A 20,196-nucleotide genomic window follows, 5' to 3' on the forward strand; every position below is an offset into this window, starting at 1 on the left:
TACACCACAATTATCATCATAATTATCATTTAAATTACGCACACCATAATTATCCATTACTACGCACGTATTGCTGAAAATTTCTTTTACGCAGCGGTCCTTGGGGTTTTAAGAAAATACGCAGCATGGGTACATTAAAGAAAAAAACTTGCATATTTGATATACACCCCGACTCTCCAGGATGTCTCTATAAACGTCTACATTAAATTAACATAACGTACGATTTTTCTTTTAACATTCCTGTGTTAAAGGACACCGATTTTTTTGTTTTAGTTAATGACAACTGGACACTGATGGAGCATTTTTTTTTGACTGGTCAGGAGGAACTGCCAAAAAAAAAAAAAAAGTGACAGTGAATTTAAAGATGCTTAAATCTACACAGGACCCGTCTGCTGCAGAGAGGACAAGCCAGTTTAATCCCATCCTTGCTTTGCTCAGGAGGGTCGGGGGATATCTGAAGAATTTGGACACTGAACCACGGAGGGTCTCGGACAATCTGAAGAATTTGGACACTCAAAAACGACGTTATTTGCAATTAATTGTTTTCCCGTGGCCTTTCGAGTTTTCATCAGATATCGCCAGGGATCTGGGGGCCTGAAATAGCGAGGTTTATTTGAGAGAGGAGAAATAGCGAGGAATATTCGAGAGAATAGTTTTGTGGCTGCGAGAGAAACGGCCGATTGAATCAGAAAGATGAAACTGTCGGTTCGTGTGAGAGGAGAATGGTTTCAGGTCCCGTGCAAAGCCGGTAAGTATTGAATCTTGAGTCTTCAGTAAGATTCGTGGTTTCGCATTATTATTATTATTATTATTATTATTATTATTATTATTATTATTAGTCAGAAGGTGAACCCTATTCAAATGGAACCAGCCCACTCAAGGTGCCACTGACTTGGAATTCCAGCTTTTATGAACAATTTATCTACTAAATCCAATCCATATGACCATATTTTCAAATGAGCATCAACTCTCCTTTCCTACATTGAAGTTAAGCCTAAAGCTTATGATTTTTTAAAATCCAGTGACACGACTAATACAATTTTACGATGAATGTTATATATGTTACATGGAATATGTGAAGTCCAGGGATTTCACGAACTCCCTAGGGAGTTCGTGCAATCCACTTAGGAACGTTTGATCCCCGAGGGCTAGTATTAAACACGGCAAAACAGTGATTCGTCTACAGTGTTTCGCTGTGTTTAGTACTAGCCCCTGGGGGTCAAATGTTTTTTGTCGTGTTTAGTACTAGCCCCTTGGGGACAAATGTTTTTTGCCGTGTTTAGTACTAGTCCCTTGGGGGTCAGATGTTTTTTTTTCATGTTTAGTACTAGCCCCTGGGGGACCAAATGTCCCTAAGTGCATTTGATCCGCCCAGGGGCTAGTACTAAACAGGGCGAAACACATTTGACCCCCAGGGGCTAGTACTAAACACGGCAAAACACATTTGACCCCCAGGGGCTAGTACTAAACATGGCAAAACACATTTGACCCCAGGGCTGATACTAAACACAGCAAACATTTACCCTAGGGCTAGTACTAAACACGGCAAAACACATTTTAACCCCCCAGGGGCTAGTACTAAACACGGCAAAACACATTTGACCCCCAGGGGCTAGTACTAAACACGGCAAAACACATTTGACCCCCAGGGGCTAGTACTAAACACAGCAAAACACATTTGACCCCCAGGGGCTAGTACTAAACACGGCAAAACACATTTGACCCGCAGGGGCTAGTACTAAACACGGCAAAACACATTTAACCCCCAGGGGCTAGTACTAAACGCAGCAAAACACATTTGACCCCCCAGGGGCTAGTACTAAACACGGCAAAACACACATTTGACCCGCAGAACTAGTACTAAACAGCAAAACACATTGACCCCCAGGGGCTAGTACTAAACACAGCAAAACACTTTTAACCCCGGGGCTAGTACTAAACATGGCAAAACACATTTAACCCCCAGGGGCTAGTACTAAACACAGCAAAACACATTTGACCCCCAGGGGCTAGTACTAAACACAGCAAAACACATTTGACCCGCAGGGGCTAGTACTAAACACAGCAAACACATTTGACCCCCAGGGCTAAGTACTAAACACAGCAAAACACATTTAACCCCAGGGGCTACAGTACTAAACACGGCAAAACACATTTTAACCCCAGGGCTAGTACTAAACACGGCAAAACACATTTGACCCCCCAAGGGCTAGTACTAAACACGGCGAAACACATGTGACTCCCAGGGGCTAGTACCAAACACGGCCAAACAGTGTAGATGAATCACTGTTTCGCCGTGTTTAGTACTAGCCCTCGGGATCAAACGTTCCTAAGCGAATTGGTCACTTGCCAAATTCCCTAAGGGTTTCGTGAAATCCGTAATTTCAGATATTCCCTGTAACATATGCAAGTGATAGAAAACAACCCAATTTCGATTTCTGTGTTCCATATGAACACTTGTGCCTGCCACACCTGTGATGGCGGGTCAGGCCCTCCTAAGGAGAGCAGTTCATTATCTCTGTAGCGATTCAGCGATTCGATTTTCTGAAGGATTTGTGGACTCCAAGGTCAGCTGTTTTGGCCACGTCCTTTTTGTGTTTCATCGGTCCTACATATCTGGGATTCCTTCTGTTATCACAGAGCTCCTTCATGGCTGAAGGACACAAATCCTACAAGTCAATATTCTTGTTGTTTTTATTTATTTCTTTATATATTTACTTTCTCATTTATTCATTTATATGTATATCTATTTATTTATTGGTTATTTATTGATTAATTTTCGCGTTTCTCTTCTCATTTATTAATTCATTTATTTATGTAAACATCTGTTTTTGCGCTTCTGTCCTTCTAAAAAAGAAAAAATCGAAATCCATCGAAAGAATTCTGATGAAACCACCTTTCGGGGCAGATCACCAAACAGGTAAAAGTCCCTTTAATAATTACCAAAATGGAGAAAGGACCAAGACCTCTCATCTATGATAAGAGGAAAAAGAAAAAGGTGTACCTGGCGTCAGTAGGACTAACTGCGTCTCCAAAACGCGATAAAAAAAAAAAACTAAAACAAAACAAGTAGGAAGGGATCAACAAGGAGTAATTAAAAGTAGGCACACACACACACAAGGTTTATCAGATTTAGGCGCGGAGGAGATCCTAGAGATTTGGGGAGGAAAAGGACCCGTCATCCCCAGGTACACGTCTCACCCAGGATTTGTATCATCCTGTCGGCGTCAGGAGCACTTATCTGCTTCTTCGGGTCTCGTTGGGGTGGGGGTGGGGTGGGTGAGGGGGAGGTTCTGGACGATTCGGTCTAGGCCTCGACTGTTTTCTGTTCGGTGGTCAGGGCGTCTTCCTTTTATGTCAGCAAACCCCTCCCTCCTTTCCAGGCGTCTTCTATAATGTCAGTAAAACCATCCCTTCCCCGTTCTCAATGAAGCCCTTCCCCACTACATAAAACAACCTGCGGGTATTGACAGCCTTCGAAAGTGTAAATCGATCGTATTTCTAGATGTCTACGTGACTATGGGCGTGAACCTGCTGAAGGAGACAGACTGTCAAACAATGAAAATCTATTTCTGTCAAAGAAACCAGAGCCCTCTGTAGGTTGCCAAATCAGATTCAGAGCCACCAGGCAAACCATTTCGTCCAGACAATCAGGGCTGATCAGAATCGACAGGTAAGGCAATCAATAACTTGAAATTCCTTTTCTCTCTCTCTCTCTCTCTCTCTCTCTCTCTCTCTCTCTCTCTCAGGGGCTTCTTCAAGCTTTGGTATTTCGACTCTCCCAACAGAAATAAATTGACGTCTCCCGTTTAAGGAATTGTTTGTCGAATTCAGACGTGTTTCTGAAGATTCGATTATCATAATTAAACAGAAATTGTGGTATTTCAGGACTGCGAGGATTATGGACGAAAGGCCCTCCATGCATAAAACATTATTTTCCATCTACGATGTTTCTCGAACAATAGTATGTTAAGCAGCTTCGTATGGAAAGGGAAGGTGATATTTATAAATCTATTTCAATTAGTCCGTTCTATACCTACGCGTCTTAGTTTGTGAGATCTGATTTACATCTACACACACACACACACACACACTATGAGATCTGTTTTACATCTAACACACACACACACACACACACACACACACTTATGAATTCTTATCACATCACCATGACATGTTTTTATTCACAAATATTAAGCTACAGATGCCATTTAAAACCCTTATGTAAAGTATAAGTGTGCATGTAAGTGTGTAAGTGTGCATGAGTATATGTATGTGTTGGTATTTAAGTATACATGCCTATATGGGTTTGTATGTGGTTATGCGTGCGCGCATGCGAGCATTATAGCTATGTTTGTCTTGATAAGCTCAGAAATATATTTGGTAAATAATATGAATATTTGAGACTGAATATCTCAGCTGATTATGTTCCTGTCAATGAACAAGCCTTGGAAACCTCTCATGACATAAATGACCACACTTTCTGTGACGCCACAGGTTGTCATATCAGTCAATAAGCCCCCTTAGGACCTGTCTTCCTAGATTCTTCTTATTCTGGCCTTGAAAAAATGAGGACATCCGATTGCTTGCACCATTTGGCTTATCAGTTAAGACAAATCAAATCACGCAGTCAGAACGATCTTAGAGTGCATTCTCTTGTCTTGCCATCTTGCCATTTTGCCAAATTAAATCCCTTGTCTCTCAACACTTTCCATTTGACTTATCAGTTAAGACAAATCTAATCACGCAGTCAGAACGACCTTCTTAGAATGCATTCTCTAGTCCTGCCATCTTGCCATTTTGCCAAATTAAATCCCTTGCCTCTTAACACTTTCAAGTCCGAGTGAGTTTTTCACGAGTTGCGAGGCTCTGCCAATATTGGGCCAGAGCCAGAGAAACCGGAAGTTGACGACCTTGGCCCTGTGATTTGGCGGCGGGAGCTGGCCATGCGGGACGCCTTGACTCCGCTGCAGAATTGGTTACTAGGAGGCTGGGCGCTCTAGTTTAGGCAGTGTTGCTGCATCATTATCATTGTCAGAAAGTGTTTGCTTAGACTCATTATAGAATATTCTTTGCATACATACATGCATATATATATATATATATATATATATATATATATATGCATATATATATATATATATATATATATATATATATATATATATTATTAATGTGTGTATACATAATACACAATAAATATATATATATATATATATATATATATACATATATATACATATACGGATAGATATTTACTGTACGAATTAATAAAAGATGTGTTGATAAATCAAAGGAAAAATCACTTTATTATTATTATTATTATTATTATTATTATTATTATTATTATTATTATTATTATTATTATTATTATTGTGTGTGTCCAAAACGCACAAAATTTCATAAGCGACATTCATATAAGACCATCAACTTACAGTAAGCTTCCACAGAGAGACTGGAATGGGTCTTGATAAAAAAAAAATAAACAAGATAAAACAACATGCATTCACCAAGTTAAAGACATTTTGCTTCCAAAAAAAAAACTCTATATGATTTATCAATAAAAAAAAAACCACTCTTAAGAAATTTTCAAGAATAAATTTATTTTATTTATTTCTCTTACAAAGCGTGTAAAGTTGTCTTCTGTAAAATTTAGAAGTGGTTTTAGTTTTCTGTAAAAGAAAGCTATTGTGCCGGCTTTGTCTGTCCGTCCGCACTTTTTCTGTCCGCCCTCAGAACTTAAAAACTACGGTGGCTAGAGGGCTGCAAATTGGTACGTTGATCATCCACCCTCCAATCATCAAACATACCAAATTGCAGCCTTCTAGCCTCAGTAGTTTTTATTTTATTTAAGGTTGAAGTTAGCCATAATCGAGCGTCTGGCGACGATATAGGCCATGCCACCACAGGGCCGTGGTTAAAGTTTCATGGACCGCGGCTCATACAGCATTATACCGAGACCACCGAAAGATAGATCTATTTTCGGTGGCCTTGATTACACGCTGTACAGAAAACTCGATTGCGCCGAAGAAACTTCGGCGCACTTTTTACTCGTTTCCTCTTCATATCGTTTGACCTTTTCCGGGAACGGTAAGACGCATGCGCCGAAGCCATCGCACGCGCTCCGATAAAATTCCATTTGGAAAATTGTTTCCGAAGAGGAAAAAAAATCCCTAATGAATTTCTATTCTTTATAGATGTTGTCGTTGGCGGTGCGTAAAATGAAGGTTCAAGAGACAATCTCATTCTATTTATGTTCCAGATGTTTAAAGAAAAGAAAGGCAAAATTTCTTCCGTGAATCTGCAAATGGAAGTGAACTGCGCGTGCGCATGTGAGACATACTGTACGTGCAAGCATTTATTGCTTTCAATGTGACCTCCTCTTAACGTTTATTAGATATATATATATATGTATATATATATATATATACTATATATATATGTATATATATATATACCTATATATATATATATATATATACAGTATATATGAAGATATTTCTGATGCCCAGCCGAGATTCGATCTCGGGCAGAAATATCAAGAACGATAATTACCTGGCTACGAAGAGAATTATATATATATATATATATATATATATATATATATATATATATATATATATTATATATATACATAAATTACTATATATATATATATATATATATATATATATAATATATATATACATAAATTACCTATATATATATATATACATATACATACATATATATATATATATATATATATATATATATATATATATATGTATATATATATACCTATATATATTTCTTGAGATCCAAAGACAGTCATATTCTTGGATTAGAGTCCTTCATGAATTCAAAGGCAGATATAGAAGTTAGCCCTTATTAAAAAAAAAAAAAAAAGAATTCGGCTATTTAAGGTTCCCAGTGGTGGAAACTCAGACACGTAGGGGCAGGAGATTAATGCATGGTAACCTCGTTAATCTCTCCAGTTGGAGATAACTGAATCAGATTATACAGAGGTATTAAATGCAGATTAAGGGCTCCTCATTAATCACAATCTCGTCTATGCAGGCAGGTTTACGGGGGTTGGGGCGGGGACCGGTTAGATTAACCAGTCCGATACTTTCACCGGAGATAAACAGGTCGCAAGGAAAATGAACTCGTTTATTCGATATTTCTTCTGGTCAGTCAGGCAAATGTGAAAGCTTGCGACTGTCTACCTTAGCAAATGACGTAGGTCTAGCTTATCCTTTTACATAAGCTAACCACAGTTTGTTCTTGGCATTATTCCTTAATCTCTTCTGGTCAATCAGGCAAATTTGATTGCCTAAGCCTGTTTACAACAGGAAATGGGCGTAGGCCTATTTTATCCCTTCACAAACCTCTTTTAGAAACGCCAAAGCAAACCTGTTATCTTTACGTAAACACTCACCTTCTATCTAACATTTCTTGGAAGCTTCAAAATAAACCTTTACTGAAGTCATTTTCATGTTTACGTAAACACTCGCCTTGCACAGTTATTTTTAGCATTTCATCATTTCTTCTGGTTAATAGGGCAAATTCGAGTGCCTAAACCTGTTTACAATACCAAATGGCGTAGGCCCATCTTATCATTTTACATAAACTTTCATGTTTACAGTTAATTCATAAGCATTAATATCGTCATCCTTTCACCCGGAGGAAAAGAAACCGTGTCATGGCTCGGGGAAGAAGCCCTTCGCAGGTATCAGAAACTGAAACCGTCGACTCACGTGCCCAACAAGCATGAAGCCGTGGCCAGCGTCAGACGAACACAGGGGGGAGCGATACTGGACCCATCGGATAGCATAGGCGATGTGCTGGACGACAATGACTTCGTCTCAGTCGGTGAGTTCTGGCTTTAAAACTGACAGTTCTGAAATGTTTGTCGAATTTGGAGTATATTTTCTTATAATAACTTTGATATAATTCAAACGTCGTTATATTCTTTCTATCTACATTCAAAATATCCTATTTATTATGTTTTAAAGATATCGTTAAACAAGAGATTTCTTCACGCTTGCATAGGCCTATCTATACTTTAATCCTTCTGTTGGCTTAACTTATCTCATTGATACTGACTGCCGCTGAAAACAGGCACCTAAGGCCTTTCGGGAATTTGTAAGCCCAGGTTTTAATTGTTTTGCTTTACTCCACAACAGTTGTAAGCATTATTGTTCCGTTTCATTCTAAAACAGTCTTGGACACTGACCGACCAAACCCCGTGACGGAGACAGCGGAGATCAAGTATATACCGGAGCAGATGTATCCTTTGCAACGGCACACCCTATTGTCATTTTGTATATATATGTATATATACATATATATATATATATATAATATAATATATATATATATATATATATATATATATAATAAAGTAAGATATTTTTACTTGCAAAGTAAGTAAACTAAGTAAATATCTTTACTTACAAAGTGAAGTAAGATAAATTTACCTACAAAACAAGTCAGTAAAATTGACATGCCTACTTTTCACAGTAACTAAAGTAAGTGAAATATATTTCCTTTCAAACTAAGTTAAATCTGTTCTTTGTGATCCAGATTTGGTTCCAACAAGTAGAAAAATTTTTTCTGTGAATATATTCCTTAACCCCACAACTTCTCTAGACCTGGCAAGTACCAACCCCCGCAGGAGTATCTCACCCTCGACGGATCTTCTCTCACTCCCGAGGATCTGACGGCCCTTGGCAAAGGGTCTTACAAGATCAGGGTAAGAAGAAGATATCAGAGATTTCCTTTGCATTCCCAAGCACCGACTTCATCACGGGGAGAAATGAATTGAACTGCATATAGAATTTAGGCCAATGGCCAAGCACTGGGGCCTGTGAGGTCATTCAGCGCAGAAACGGAAATTGACAGTAAAGGGTTTGAAAGGTGTAACAGGAGGAAAACCTCGCAGTTCAATCAATTGTTAGGAGAGGGTGGAAAGTAAGATGGAGGGAGGTACAGTAAAAGGAACGAAAGGGGTTGCACGCTGCAAAGAACCTTAAGTAATGCCTACAGTGCATCGCATGAGGTGCACTGACGGCACTGCCCGCCTACGGGGTTCACGGGGAGAAAATTGTTATAAAGATGGATTAGTACTATTGTACTTAAGCCAAGGAGTAATTCACGGGCCTAGCAAACGCGAGTTGAGTTACGCCACTGAGCAACCAAGGCTCCCACTTTGTTAAATTGTAAATATTCAGGTCGACAAAAAACCGTACATTTTCTGTTTCCAGAATCAGCATTTGACATTTGCGAAAAGTAATAAAAAAAAAAAAAAAGTTCCAGTTCGAAATTACAAATATAAAACTGTAAAATCAAAGTTCACTGTGCTTTTAAGACGACAACTGGTAATTGTAACTCTGTAATATTTTCATAAGCTGATTTCTCACTTTCGTTACACAAATATAAAACTACAAAATCGAAGTTCAGTGCGTTTTTAAGCTCTCGCCTGTAATTTTAACTCTTGTAATCATTTTCATTTGATTTCGTCCTTTCTTTTCAGCTAAGCACTGAGGCTGAAATGGCGGTCAAGGGGTCACGTGACCTGGTTGAGAAGATCGTGAGAGAAAACAAAGGTAAGTCTTTAAATTTATATATATATAAAAAATGTTGAGTCATTGAGGGAAATTTCTCAGACCGTCAAATACTCTGCTAAAGATTAATTCCATCTTGTTTTGCAGAAACAAAAAAACTTTTTTTTATTATTATTATTTCTGTTTCTGAAAAGTTCATTTAAATTCAGTGTAAAAAATTTACATTCATATTATGGTAAACAAAGATGTGCAGATACTTTTTTTTTTACACATTTGCAAAAAAATGTACATTCACATTATGGCAAACAAGGCTATGTGCACATACATTTTTACACATTTGCAAAAAAATGTACATTCACATTATGGCAAACAAGGCTATGAGCACATACATTTTTACACATTTGCAAAGAAATGTACATTCACATTATGGCAAACAAGGCTATGTGCACATACATTTTTGCACATTTGCAAAAAAATGTACATTCACATTATGGCAAACAAGGCTATGTGCACATACATTTTTGCACATTTGCAAAGAAATGTACATTCACATTATGGCAAACAAGGCTATGTGCACATACATTTTTACACATTTGCAAAAAAAATTACAATTCATATTATGGCTGACAAGGGTATATTCGCATACACTTTTACACATTTGCAAAAAAAAAAGACAATTCACATTATGGAAAACAAGATTATGTGCACATACATTTTTACACATTTGCCAAAAAAAAAGACATTTCACATTTTGATAAACATGACTATGTGCACATATACTTTTGGACATTTAAAAAAAATGACGGACAATGAATTTATAGCCAAAGTTCATTACAAAAAAATGTGCATCAGTCGGTATCTCTTTCAAGACAAAACCAAGAAATCCTTTGGACCTTTTCAACAACAATTGTACGTTATATTCTCGCTTATCATTTTTCTAATTTGGTATTTTTCATTTATTCATTTATCTCATTTTTGCTTTCCAGTTGTGTATGGTATCACGACCGGATTTGGCAAGTTTGCCAGAATGACCATCCCGGATGATAAACTCAGGTAAGTTCGAGAATCGCATTTGCTTCGGCCGGGATATTTTTACGGCTGTCTAACTCTCTTGTTATGCTATGAAGAATTAAATACTTACAAATACTTATAATGCTAAGAAGAAGAAGAAGAAGAAGAAGAAGAAGAAGAAGAAGAAGAAGAAGAAGAAGAAGAGAAGAATTCATGATATTTAAAAATAATTCTTGCCCTCTGTATCACATAAGATCGTGACTTCGGCACTTAATCGCAGCTCTTAATTGCAAATTACACCTTCCAGGTGTGGTTGATACCTGAAGCTATTGTGGCATTGTTAGTGTGTCTGTTAGTCTTTTGTTCGTGTGCGTGCGTGTGTGTGTGTGTGTGTGTGTGTTTGTGTGTTCTGGCAGCGCACGAAAAAATGCTTGGTGTTAATAGCACATAATCATGCATTTTTAAGTTGATCAGCCTAACGTGATCTGTACAAGAGCTAAGCCCTATTCCATTTTTAATTTTTGCCTAGACTGAAACCTTTACAGTCTGACTGTGAAGAATAAATAACCTCACATGCAATAATGAACTCAATAAATAACTTGTGAAAGCATATCCAATAATGAACTCAATAAATAACTTCAAGAAAGAAATTAACGCAATAAATAACTTCAAGAAAGCACATGCAATCATTAAATAAAAAAAATAACTTGTGAAAGCACATCCAGTAATTAGCTCCACGTATTGTGACGCAGCAAATAACACCAGAAAGAAATTAACTCGATAAATAACTTCAAGAAAGCACATGCAATCATTAAATAAAAAAAAATAACCTGTGAAAGCACATCCAATAATTAGCTCCACGTATTGTGACGCAGCAAATAACACCAGGAATGGAACTTGGCATGAAAGGCGCACTGAATGTTTTCGCATTCAAGCAAAACTCTTCCTTCCGGTCCGTTAGCCTCCAAAAATCGGCTTCCAGTAATCAGTCCTCCACAACTCAGACTTAATCAACAAGAGCTTGCTTCGTCATATCTCAGACCCGACAGTTATGTCCGGGGATTGCAAACGTCGGAAGACATTCATTGAATTCACTATTTGTAATTCGCTTCGACGCGAGTTTCTCATTGCTGCTACTTGAGAATTCCTTTCTTATCACAGATCGGGCTTGATGGTGGAAACATCACCGAAGATTAAGGAATTCCTCAGATTAATGTTTTGCTGCTTTGTACTCTGGCGCAACGAGAGAGGAGTGACTAAGATTATGTGGATGTATGTATGTATGTATGTATGTATGTATGTATGTATGTATGTATGTATGTATGTATGTATGTATAATTTATGTGTGTGTATAGATATATATATAGATATGTATGTATATATATGTATATTTATAAATTTATATATAATGTATACATACATATGTATATAATATATATAAATATATATGTATGTATACATATAAATATATATATATATATACATATATATATATATATATATTGTCTGAAATGTTCAAAATACCTGGTTATTACAATTATCAATCATAAATTCAAAAACTCACACAGCCAGATACTTGAACTCTATAAAAAAAATTACGACTTTTACTCTAAAGGCACCAGTGATCCCTTAAAAGAACTATCAGGAACTCTTCTCCCTGTCAGACAAAAGATGAATGCACAATACTCTCATCCCGCCCGCCCCCATGATTTCAAGACAGAACTGTACTTGCTCAGAAACCCTCGTGGCCCTCTCTCAGACAAAAGATTATGCAAGACTGGGCTGTTCTCCCTCTGAGACAAAGGATGATTGCACAATACTTTTTTCATCCGTCCCCATGATTTTAAGACAGAACTGTACATGTTCAGAAACCCACTTGACCCTCTCTCAGACAAAAGATTATGCAAGACTGGACAATGGTGCCTTGGTGACTTTAATAAGAAAAAAATGCTTGTATAACCAAGCCCTTTTTTTGACTCGTGAGTCAACATGGACAAATCTCCAAACAACTGAGCAGGCGAAAGACGCGTGACTTCACGAAAAAAACATGATCAGGACAAGAGATCCCGTGAATGCCCAGAACCACATGGCGGCTGGATGATGAGTTTTGCGCTTATATAATACGTTAGTAATTCTAAAGGCTCTAAATTACGCTATTGTGAAATCTAACATACATTACAACAAATGACATTTTACGTTAATGATATGTTTACATAATTATCATTATTACATAGAATACATGATAATTAGAACATTAAATATAATAACATTCTGGAAAGATATGCTATCAACATGTTCTATACATGAGAATATGTATATATATATATATACATATATATATACAGTATATATATACAGTATATATATATATATATATATATATATATTATATATATATAGAGAGAGAGAGAGAGAGAGAGCGAGACGACGTGTATCAGCAGCATTTAGAGACGTGTATCAGCAGCATTTATCAAATTTTCTAACTACATGAGGTGGAATATAATTCTGCTTATTGTAATATATTTTTTTTCATTAATCGAAACTAGATTTACATTACGAGCAAGAGTTATCTCTTTATGTGCTAAAAATAAGAATTTAGTAGAGAGAGAGAGAGAGAGAGAGAGAGAGAGAGACCTCTTGAAAAATTAGAGATATCTCTAGTGAATGAAACTAAAGCATTTGATCTCCCCTTGAAAGGTGCAAAGACGAGTTTAACGCATTGCATTAAAATGAGAAAATTACTGGAATGAAATGTATTCGTAGAATTTCGATTTTCAAAAGCTCTACTAATTACATACCATATATCTTCCAAAGGAAATCAGACGTTCCAGCCAGTTTCCAGTGAGCGAGCTGCAACCTCTTCCATAGGCGCAACCAGGTTCCTTTGATCTACGCCGTGGCGGCTGGAAAGGTTAATGTATCTTCCAGGCCAGAGCGGTTACTATGGTACGAGCTATTCTTGCTGATGTCAAATCCCTCCGAATTATGAGAGGGAATTCCAGCAGGTTCCAGGTTTATATATGATAAGCTAAAAATCTCCTATTCTTACTGAGGTGGCATCCTCTGGCTTATTCCAGAGGGTTCCAGGCTTATATATGATAAACCAAAAATCTCCTATTCCTACTGAGGTGGCATCCTCTGGCTTATTCCAGAGGTTCCAGGCTTATATATGATAGGCTAAATTCGCCTGTTCTTAATGAGGTGGCATCCTCTGGTTATTCCAGCAGGTTCCAGGCTTTATATGATAAACTAAAATCTCTTATTCTTACTGAGGTGGCATCCTCTGGCTTATTCAGAGGGTTCCAGGCTTATATATGATAAACCAAAATCCTTTTCCTACTGGGTGGCATCCTCTGGCTTATTCCCAGGTTCAGACTTATATATGATAGGCTAAAATTCGCCTGTTCTTAATGAGGTGGCATCCTCTGGTTATTCCAGCAGGTTCCAGGCTTATATATGATAAGCTAAAAATCTCTTATTCTTACTGATGTGGCATCCTCTGGCTTATTCCAGAGGGTTCCAGGCTTATATATGATAAACCAAAAATCTCCTTTTCCTACTGAGGTGGCATCCTCTGGCTTATTCCAGAGGGTTCCAGGCTTATATATGATAGGCTAAAATTCGCCTGTTCTTAATGAGGTGGCATCCTCTGGTTATTCCAGCAGGTTCCAGGCTTATATATGATAAGCTAAAAATCTCTTATTCTTACTGAGGTGGCATCCTCTGGCTTATTCCAGAGGGTTCCAGGCTTATATATGATAAACCAAAAATCTCCTTTTCCTACTGAGGTGGCATCCTCTGGCTTATTCCAGCAGATTCCAGGCTTATATATGATAAGCTAAAAATCTCCTATTCTTACTGAGGTGGTATCCTCTGGCTTATTCCAGCAGGTTCCAGGCTTATATGTGATATTCAAAAATTTGCCTAGGTGACGTGACGCCAGCTGATCATTATTCCCATCGATTATATTTGGATCGTGATTAGTTTGCGTGCGGTGTTCCTCACAGACCTTGGATCGTAATGAATACAGGAATCTAAGTGCGAACGCAAGAGGCTACGACCCTATGCCAGGAGCGTGAAGAATGGCAAGATGGCGAACCGGTACGCAAAATTGCTTTAAAAACACAAAGATGTTCGACATTTTCTAAATGTCATTGTTGTTTCAAGTATGCAACGCAGAAGTCTTTAACATTTTCTGAATGTCATACTTAAGTGAACTCTGAGAAAGTGAAGTCCTGCTTTCCCAGTTAGAACAGCTTCTGTCTCTAGAGTTACCTATCCAGGAAATATATATGTATACATATATATATATATATATATATATATATATATATGTATATATATACACATGTACATATAGGATAACATATGTTGTTGTTCATTAGCATTTTATAAACATTGTAGAATAACAATAAGAATCATTATATTCATCATCAACAACAACTTAATAATAATAATAATAATAATAATAATAATAATAATAATAATAATAATAATAATAATAACAATAATAATAATAATGATAATAATAATAATAACTAATAATAATAATAACAATAATAATAATTATTATCATTATTGTGTGTAATGTGTGTGTGTGTGTGTGTGTGTGTGTATTATTACAACAACTGTTACTGGTTACCATTTTGTTTTCCTTTCAAACTTATTATTGCAATATGCTATTGACACCCCTTCTTCATTTGGACAATAATATCAGTTAAAAGATTCATAGTGCGAATGTATGTATCTTTTATATACAATTACTCAAGATATCTAATTTTTTTTTTTTTCAGCGAGCTACAAGTGAATCTGATTCGGTCCCACGCTGCTGGCGTAGGTAATCCCTTATCTCCGGATAAGACCAAGATGCTTTTAGCCCTTAGGATCAACATTCTGGCCAAGGGGAACTCCGGTATCTCCCTACCCGTCCTCAATCACCTGATTGGAGCTTTCAATGGTGAGCCTCTCTCTCTCAAGTGTCTTCCAGTTTTCGATTTGTTTTTATTTTTCTTGTGCTTTCATCTTACTTTTTTGGCTTTCATTATGCCAGTCAAGAAGCTTTTCGAGTGTCTTCAAGTTTTCTGTTTTCATTGTTTTTATTTGTCTTGTATTTGTGTCTTGCTTTTTGGAATTGTCTTTATGTCTGTCAATAGGCTCGCTGAAGTGTCTTCCAGTTTGTCGATTGTTTTTATTTGTGTTCTACTTGTGTCTTGCTTCTTGGGAGTTTTTTTTTTTTTTATGCAGCCAAGAGGCTTTTTAATGTGTCTTCCAGTTTTATAATTTCTTTTTTTTTTTTTGTCTTGAGCTCGTATCTTGTTTTCTTGATTTCGTTTTCGTGGGAATAAAATATGAGCGAAACTGCAGAGTAGTTTCTAGTAGTTTCTGATATAAGTTTCTTGGAACTAGATTGTAATTAGAATTTTTCTTCATCTGCGAACAGAAATGACTTTGCTTTTATTGCAGAACCTTCTCTTGCTCAGGGTTCAAATGATTTCTGATGCAAAGAGGTTCATAATGGTTACCCGTCCTTCCTCCTCCTCCTCCTCCTCCTCCTCCTCCTCCCTCCTCCTCCTCCTCCTCCCCTCCTCCTCCTCCATCCTCATCCTCCTCCTCCTCCTCCTCCCCATCCTCCTCCTCCTCCTCCTCCTCCTCCTCCTCCTCTCCTCTCCTCCTCTCCCCCCTCCTCCTCCCCATCCCTCTTCATCCTCCTCCTCTCCTCCCTCCGAGAAAAGATTTTAACACCTGTTGACTCTCTCCTTGTGCATCTGTGATTACATATTTGTAAAGAATATTTTTTATTTTCATCAGCAGAAGAGCTTGTTCAAAACATCTATCTGTTTTCTTCCAAAAAAATCCCTCTTTGATTATTTCTCTTCACTCTCAGTCTAGTGTATTTTCTCTGATGCTGAAACCTTCTTTCTTTATCTATTTATTTCTAGACGAAGGCTTTATAGATATTCCAGCACTATCCACGTTTCAAGAGTAGTCACAGCTGAAATTCTTAGCGAGATCCTTATCTTACGAAAGAATCTTTTAGAAACTTGTGGTCATTAACGGAAAGTACAGACTCATTAACGAAAAAGGCAGTACTATAGGCTATACGGACAGAGGGTCGAGACAGTAATTCCTGACCAACCGTCAGAAAAAGACGGTAAGACGTGGAAGGTTCGAGACGGCAGGTTCAGACCTTGAGGCGTTAGGCCTAAATACGGTCCTAAGCTCAGACAAATATACCTTCATTCTGCTTACTTCTATAGGCCTACAAACCGCTGGAAAGAAAGGCTGGTGCCGGACTGGACAACGTGGAATTTCTTACAAATAGACTATCTTTGTGACACACACGCACACACACACATACACACAAAATAAATCATCATACCTATTACGGTAATGAAGTTGTCATTTCCATTTATCGTCTGTAACAGAGCGCATCTGATAAAGAATAGACTACCATGAATATTTTCTTCATTCTCTCATAATAACTTGATCCTTATAGAAAACTATATTTGATAGGAATACTATGCTATTTACAATGACCTCACTATAATGCGGAAATTTGGAAATGACTCGCATTCAACAGAGATATTTCAAGACTGGAAAATGGAAGAGTGATAAACATGAATATGTGTGTACATTACACTAAATATTATTTGCATACACTTAGCTGAAAACAGAGTACAGAAACCCATAATTGAGATGATAGGATAGCCTTCGACTGTTACAAATAACTCTCTCTCTCTCTCTCTCTCTCTCTCTCTCTCTCTCTCTCTCTCAGCCATAATGTATGGATATTAACAAAAGTGAGCAGCCACGGTTGATGTATGTGTATTTATGAATGGAATAAAATTAAAATTTGATAATACTCCAATTTTTCTATATAAAAAAAAAGGGACGTGAGAGATGATTTTCAAATTTGTTTCCATTGTTTTATAAAAACCAGAGATTGTGGTCTTGCAATCTTTATATGTGGACTAGATTTGGCTGACAGCTATAGCTGTATGATTTATGTGAATAGCTAGACCTGATTTTCTTGAAACATTTTAGGCCTACTGTGTCTCTCCTTGGCATTTAAACCTGACTCTGTTCTGACTGAACTTGCCCATTCCTTCCAGCTTCTTGTCTACCCTGGGTTCCAGAAAAGGGAACAGTAGGCGCCTCAGGGGACTTGGCACCCTTGGCCCACCTGGCCTTAGGGATGCTTGGGGAGGGCAAGATGTGGAGCCCTAAGACCGGATGGGGAGATGCGAAATATGTAAGTGTAGAACAGACTTCCTTTGAAGTTCTCTGTACTGTTTTTGGTGTATGGGAAAGATGGCTGTTTGTTGAAGCAGTATGATATTTAGCATATTTAAATTTTAGTGGATTTTGCTGAATAGCAGGTGATTGACATACTTTATCTATGCTAAAGTTAATGGTCTAGTGTGCAGTATGACTTTGATCAGAAAGTAGCACTGACACAGAAAGGCAATGGAAAAAGTATCTAGGATGATTTGTTCTGGGAAAAAGTCATCAATTTCTTTACTCTCAGGTGTTAGAGGCTCACGACCTAAAGCCAATGATGTTGGGTCCAAAGGAAGGACTTGCCCTCATCAATGGCACTCAGCTCATCACTTCCATAGCCTCAGAGGCGCTGGAAAGGGCAGAGACCATCGCCCGGCAGGCGGACGTGGTGGCTGCTCTTACTCTGGAAGTCCTCAAGGGAACTTCCAAAGCCTTCGATAGCGGTAAGATTAAAGATGTTGCTTTTGTCTGTTTCTGTTCATTGATGCAATTACTGTATCTCAGATTTTGAATGATGCATTGAAAATGAAATATCAATATGTCTGTAGCTTTCGGTATCTCTGATTTAAATTGAAATATCCAAATCCTTGCACCTTTGTACCTTCCTTTTTAGTTTTCTGGAAAAGAAAGTTATTTATTGAAATGGTTATTTGTCTGTCTGTCTCTCTGTCCTCAGTTTTCTGTCACTCTCAGATCTTAAAAACAACTGAGGAGCCAACTCTGCGTATTATGTTGACCATCGACCCTCCAATCATCAAACATACCCAGTTGCAGCCCTCTACCCTCAGTAGACCTAAGCGAACTGAAGTCCTTCTTTTCCAGACGTCCACAAATTGAGGAACCACAAAGGTCAGAGTGACGTGGCCCGAAGGATCAGAGCTCTCCTACACAGTGAAACATATCCTTCGGAAATTGCAGGTAAAAAAAGGTTGAATATTAAAGTATTATATCTTATCGCATACACATCACAAACAAGTTGATTACAAGTTAACGTCTTGTTGTTAGGCCTAACATGCGCTTCGTGCAGTTGTGTTAGCATTGGCCAATGTATCCTTCGGAAATTGCAGGTAAAAGGGTGAACGTTGAAGTATACAGATTATTAACACTAATAATAAAAAAAAAAAACAGGTGATGGGAGGGCAATTTTGAGAGAAAGAAACCAGATCCGCATGAAGAGAGTAAAGACGATATTCTGATGCCCGGCCAAGATTCGATCTCGGGTCCGGGGTATCAGAACGAGGTAACGATAATTGCCTGGCCACTAAAAAATGTATGTATGTATGTATGTCATTTTGGAAGTGGTAAGACACATCGTTCAGTTATTAATCATTTTGAAACTTCATAGATTTTCCATCATTATCAAATGATGTTGAAAGAAACCAGTCTTTCTGGAAGACGAACCAAGAGACGTCCTATATAAATTTTAATGTTCTGTCTTTGCGGAGTTGGTTTTCGGTTGTGTGTTCTTCCATGACCAGTGTTTTGTACAGTTTTATCTCATGAGTTAATTAATGTCTGGTGTTTTTATATACCTTAGGTTAAAGGTTAAAGTCCTCCTGGCCTCACAGAACTGGTGCTGAACTCCAGTTTCTTAGGCTGACAACCAGTGGGGCGAAGTCCTTTGCCTAAGACACATGGCCAGTGTGTTGCTAGGCCCATTGTCTAAAACCCCAGTCTGAGGGCTGGTACCTATTTTCTTACTAACTCTCTCTAGTTTTCAGACCACTAGGTTGGCGGCCACCGGGTTTATGCAATGGGGCCATCCCCAAGCCACCAGTGAGCGGCGGGATTTAAACCCCGGCCATCTCGGTTGGTAGGCGAGAACCTTACCACTGCTCCAACAACCATCACACTTTGATAATATTTAATCTTCACCAGTTTGTCAATTTTGTTAAAGCGGAATCTGTTGCAAGAAGAGTGTTATCTTTGGTTATATTACCGAGTTTCTTCTCTTTTAATTTGCTCGATAATGAAGGTAATATTACTTTCAGTATTAAAAAAAAAACACGTGACTTGAATGTATTAATTCATTCAGTATCGCTGTTGTTTAAGACTGATTTTCAAGTGACAAAACCCATGTCATGAACTTAACTGTAAAAAAGGAATATTTTTTTTCCGAAGTATTTATCCCACAAGCCTACAAGACAGTCAGTCTCTTCTCCAGTATATTCATATAAAACAAAGACGAGATACAAGAATCATTCTTATTTTACTCCATCTCTGAATCTTTAACATTAATAAAGGAAATTCGTTCCCGAAATATTCATCCAAAATAAGCCTACGAGACAATCGATCTCCCATGCAGTACACTAGCGCAAGATGGAGACAAGTTAGAAGAATCATTCTTATGCTGTTC

General features: G+C 37.7%; 1 protein-coding gene across 2 annotated transcripts in view; it reads left to right on the forward strand.

Moving 5' to 3' along the window:
* Positions 1-387: 387 nt before the first annotated feature.
* Positions 388-20,196, forward strand: part of LOC136849856 (histidine ammonia-lyase-like) — a 28,041-nt gene continuing 8,232 nt past the window's right edge. Inside the window, exons 1-10 of one of the 2 annotated variants that reach the window (XM_067123339.1) lie at positions 388-748; positions 7,675-7,854; positions 8,205-8,271; positions 8,635-8,737; positions 9,518-9,590; positions 10,535-10,601; positions 15,353-15,516; positions 17,672-17,811; positions 18,088-18,283; positions 18,663-18,758. In XM_067123339.1, the coding sequence (XP_066979440.1) occupies positions 694-748; positions 7,675-7,854; positions 8,205-8,271; positions 8,635-8,737; positions 9,518-9,590; positions 10,535-10,601; positions 15,353-15,516; positions 17,672-17,811; positions 18,088-18,283; positions 18,663-18,758 (1,141 nt within the window). In that variant the 5' untranslated portion in view covers positions 388-693. Of the gene's footprint in view, positions 749-7,668; positions 7,855-8,204; positions 8,272-8,634; positions 8,738-9,517; positions 9,591-10,534; positions 10,602-15,352; positions 15,517-17,671; positions 17,812-18,087; positions 18,284-18,662; positions 18,759-20,196 lie in introns of both variants that reach the window. The other variant, XM_067123338.1, reaches the window with a different exon arrangement.

Source organism: Macrobrachium rosenbergii, chromosome 21, assembly GCF_040412425.1.
Source record: "Macrobrachium rosenbergii isolate ZJJX-2024 chromosome 21, ASM4041242v1, whole genome shotgun sequence".
Taxonomy (NCBI): Eukaryota; Metazoa; Arthropoda; class Malacostraca; order Decapoda; family Palaemonidae; genus Macrobrachium; species Macrobrachium rosenbergii.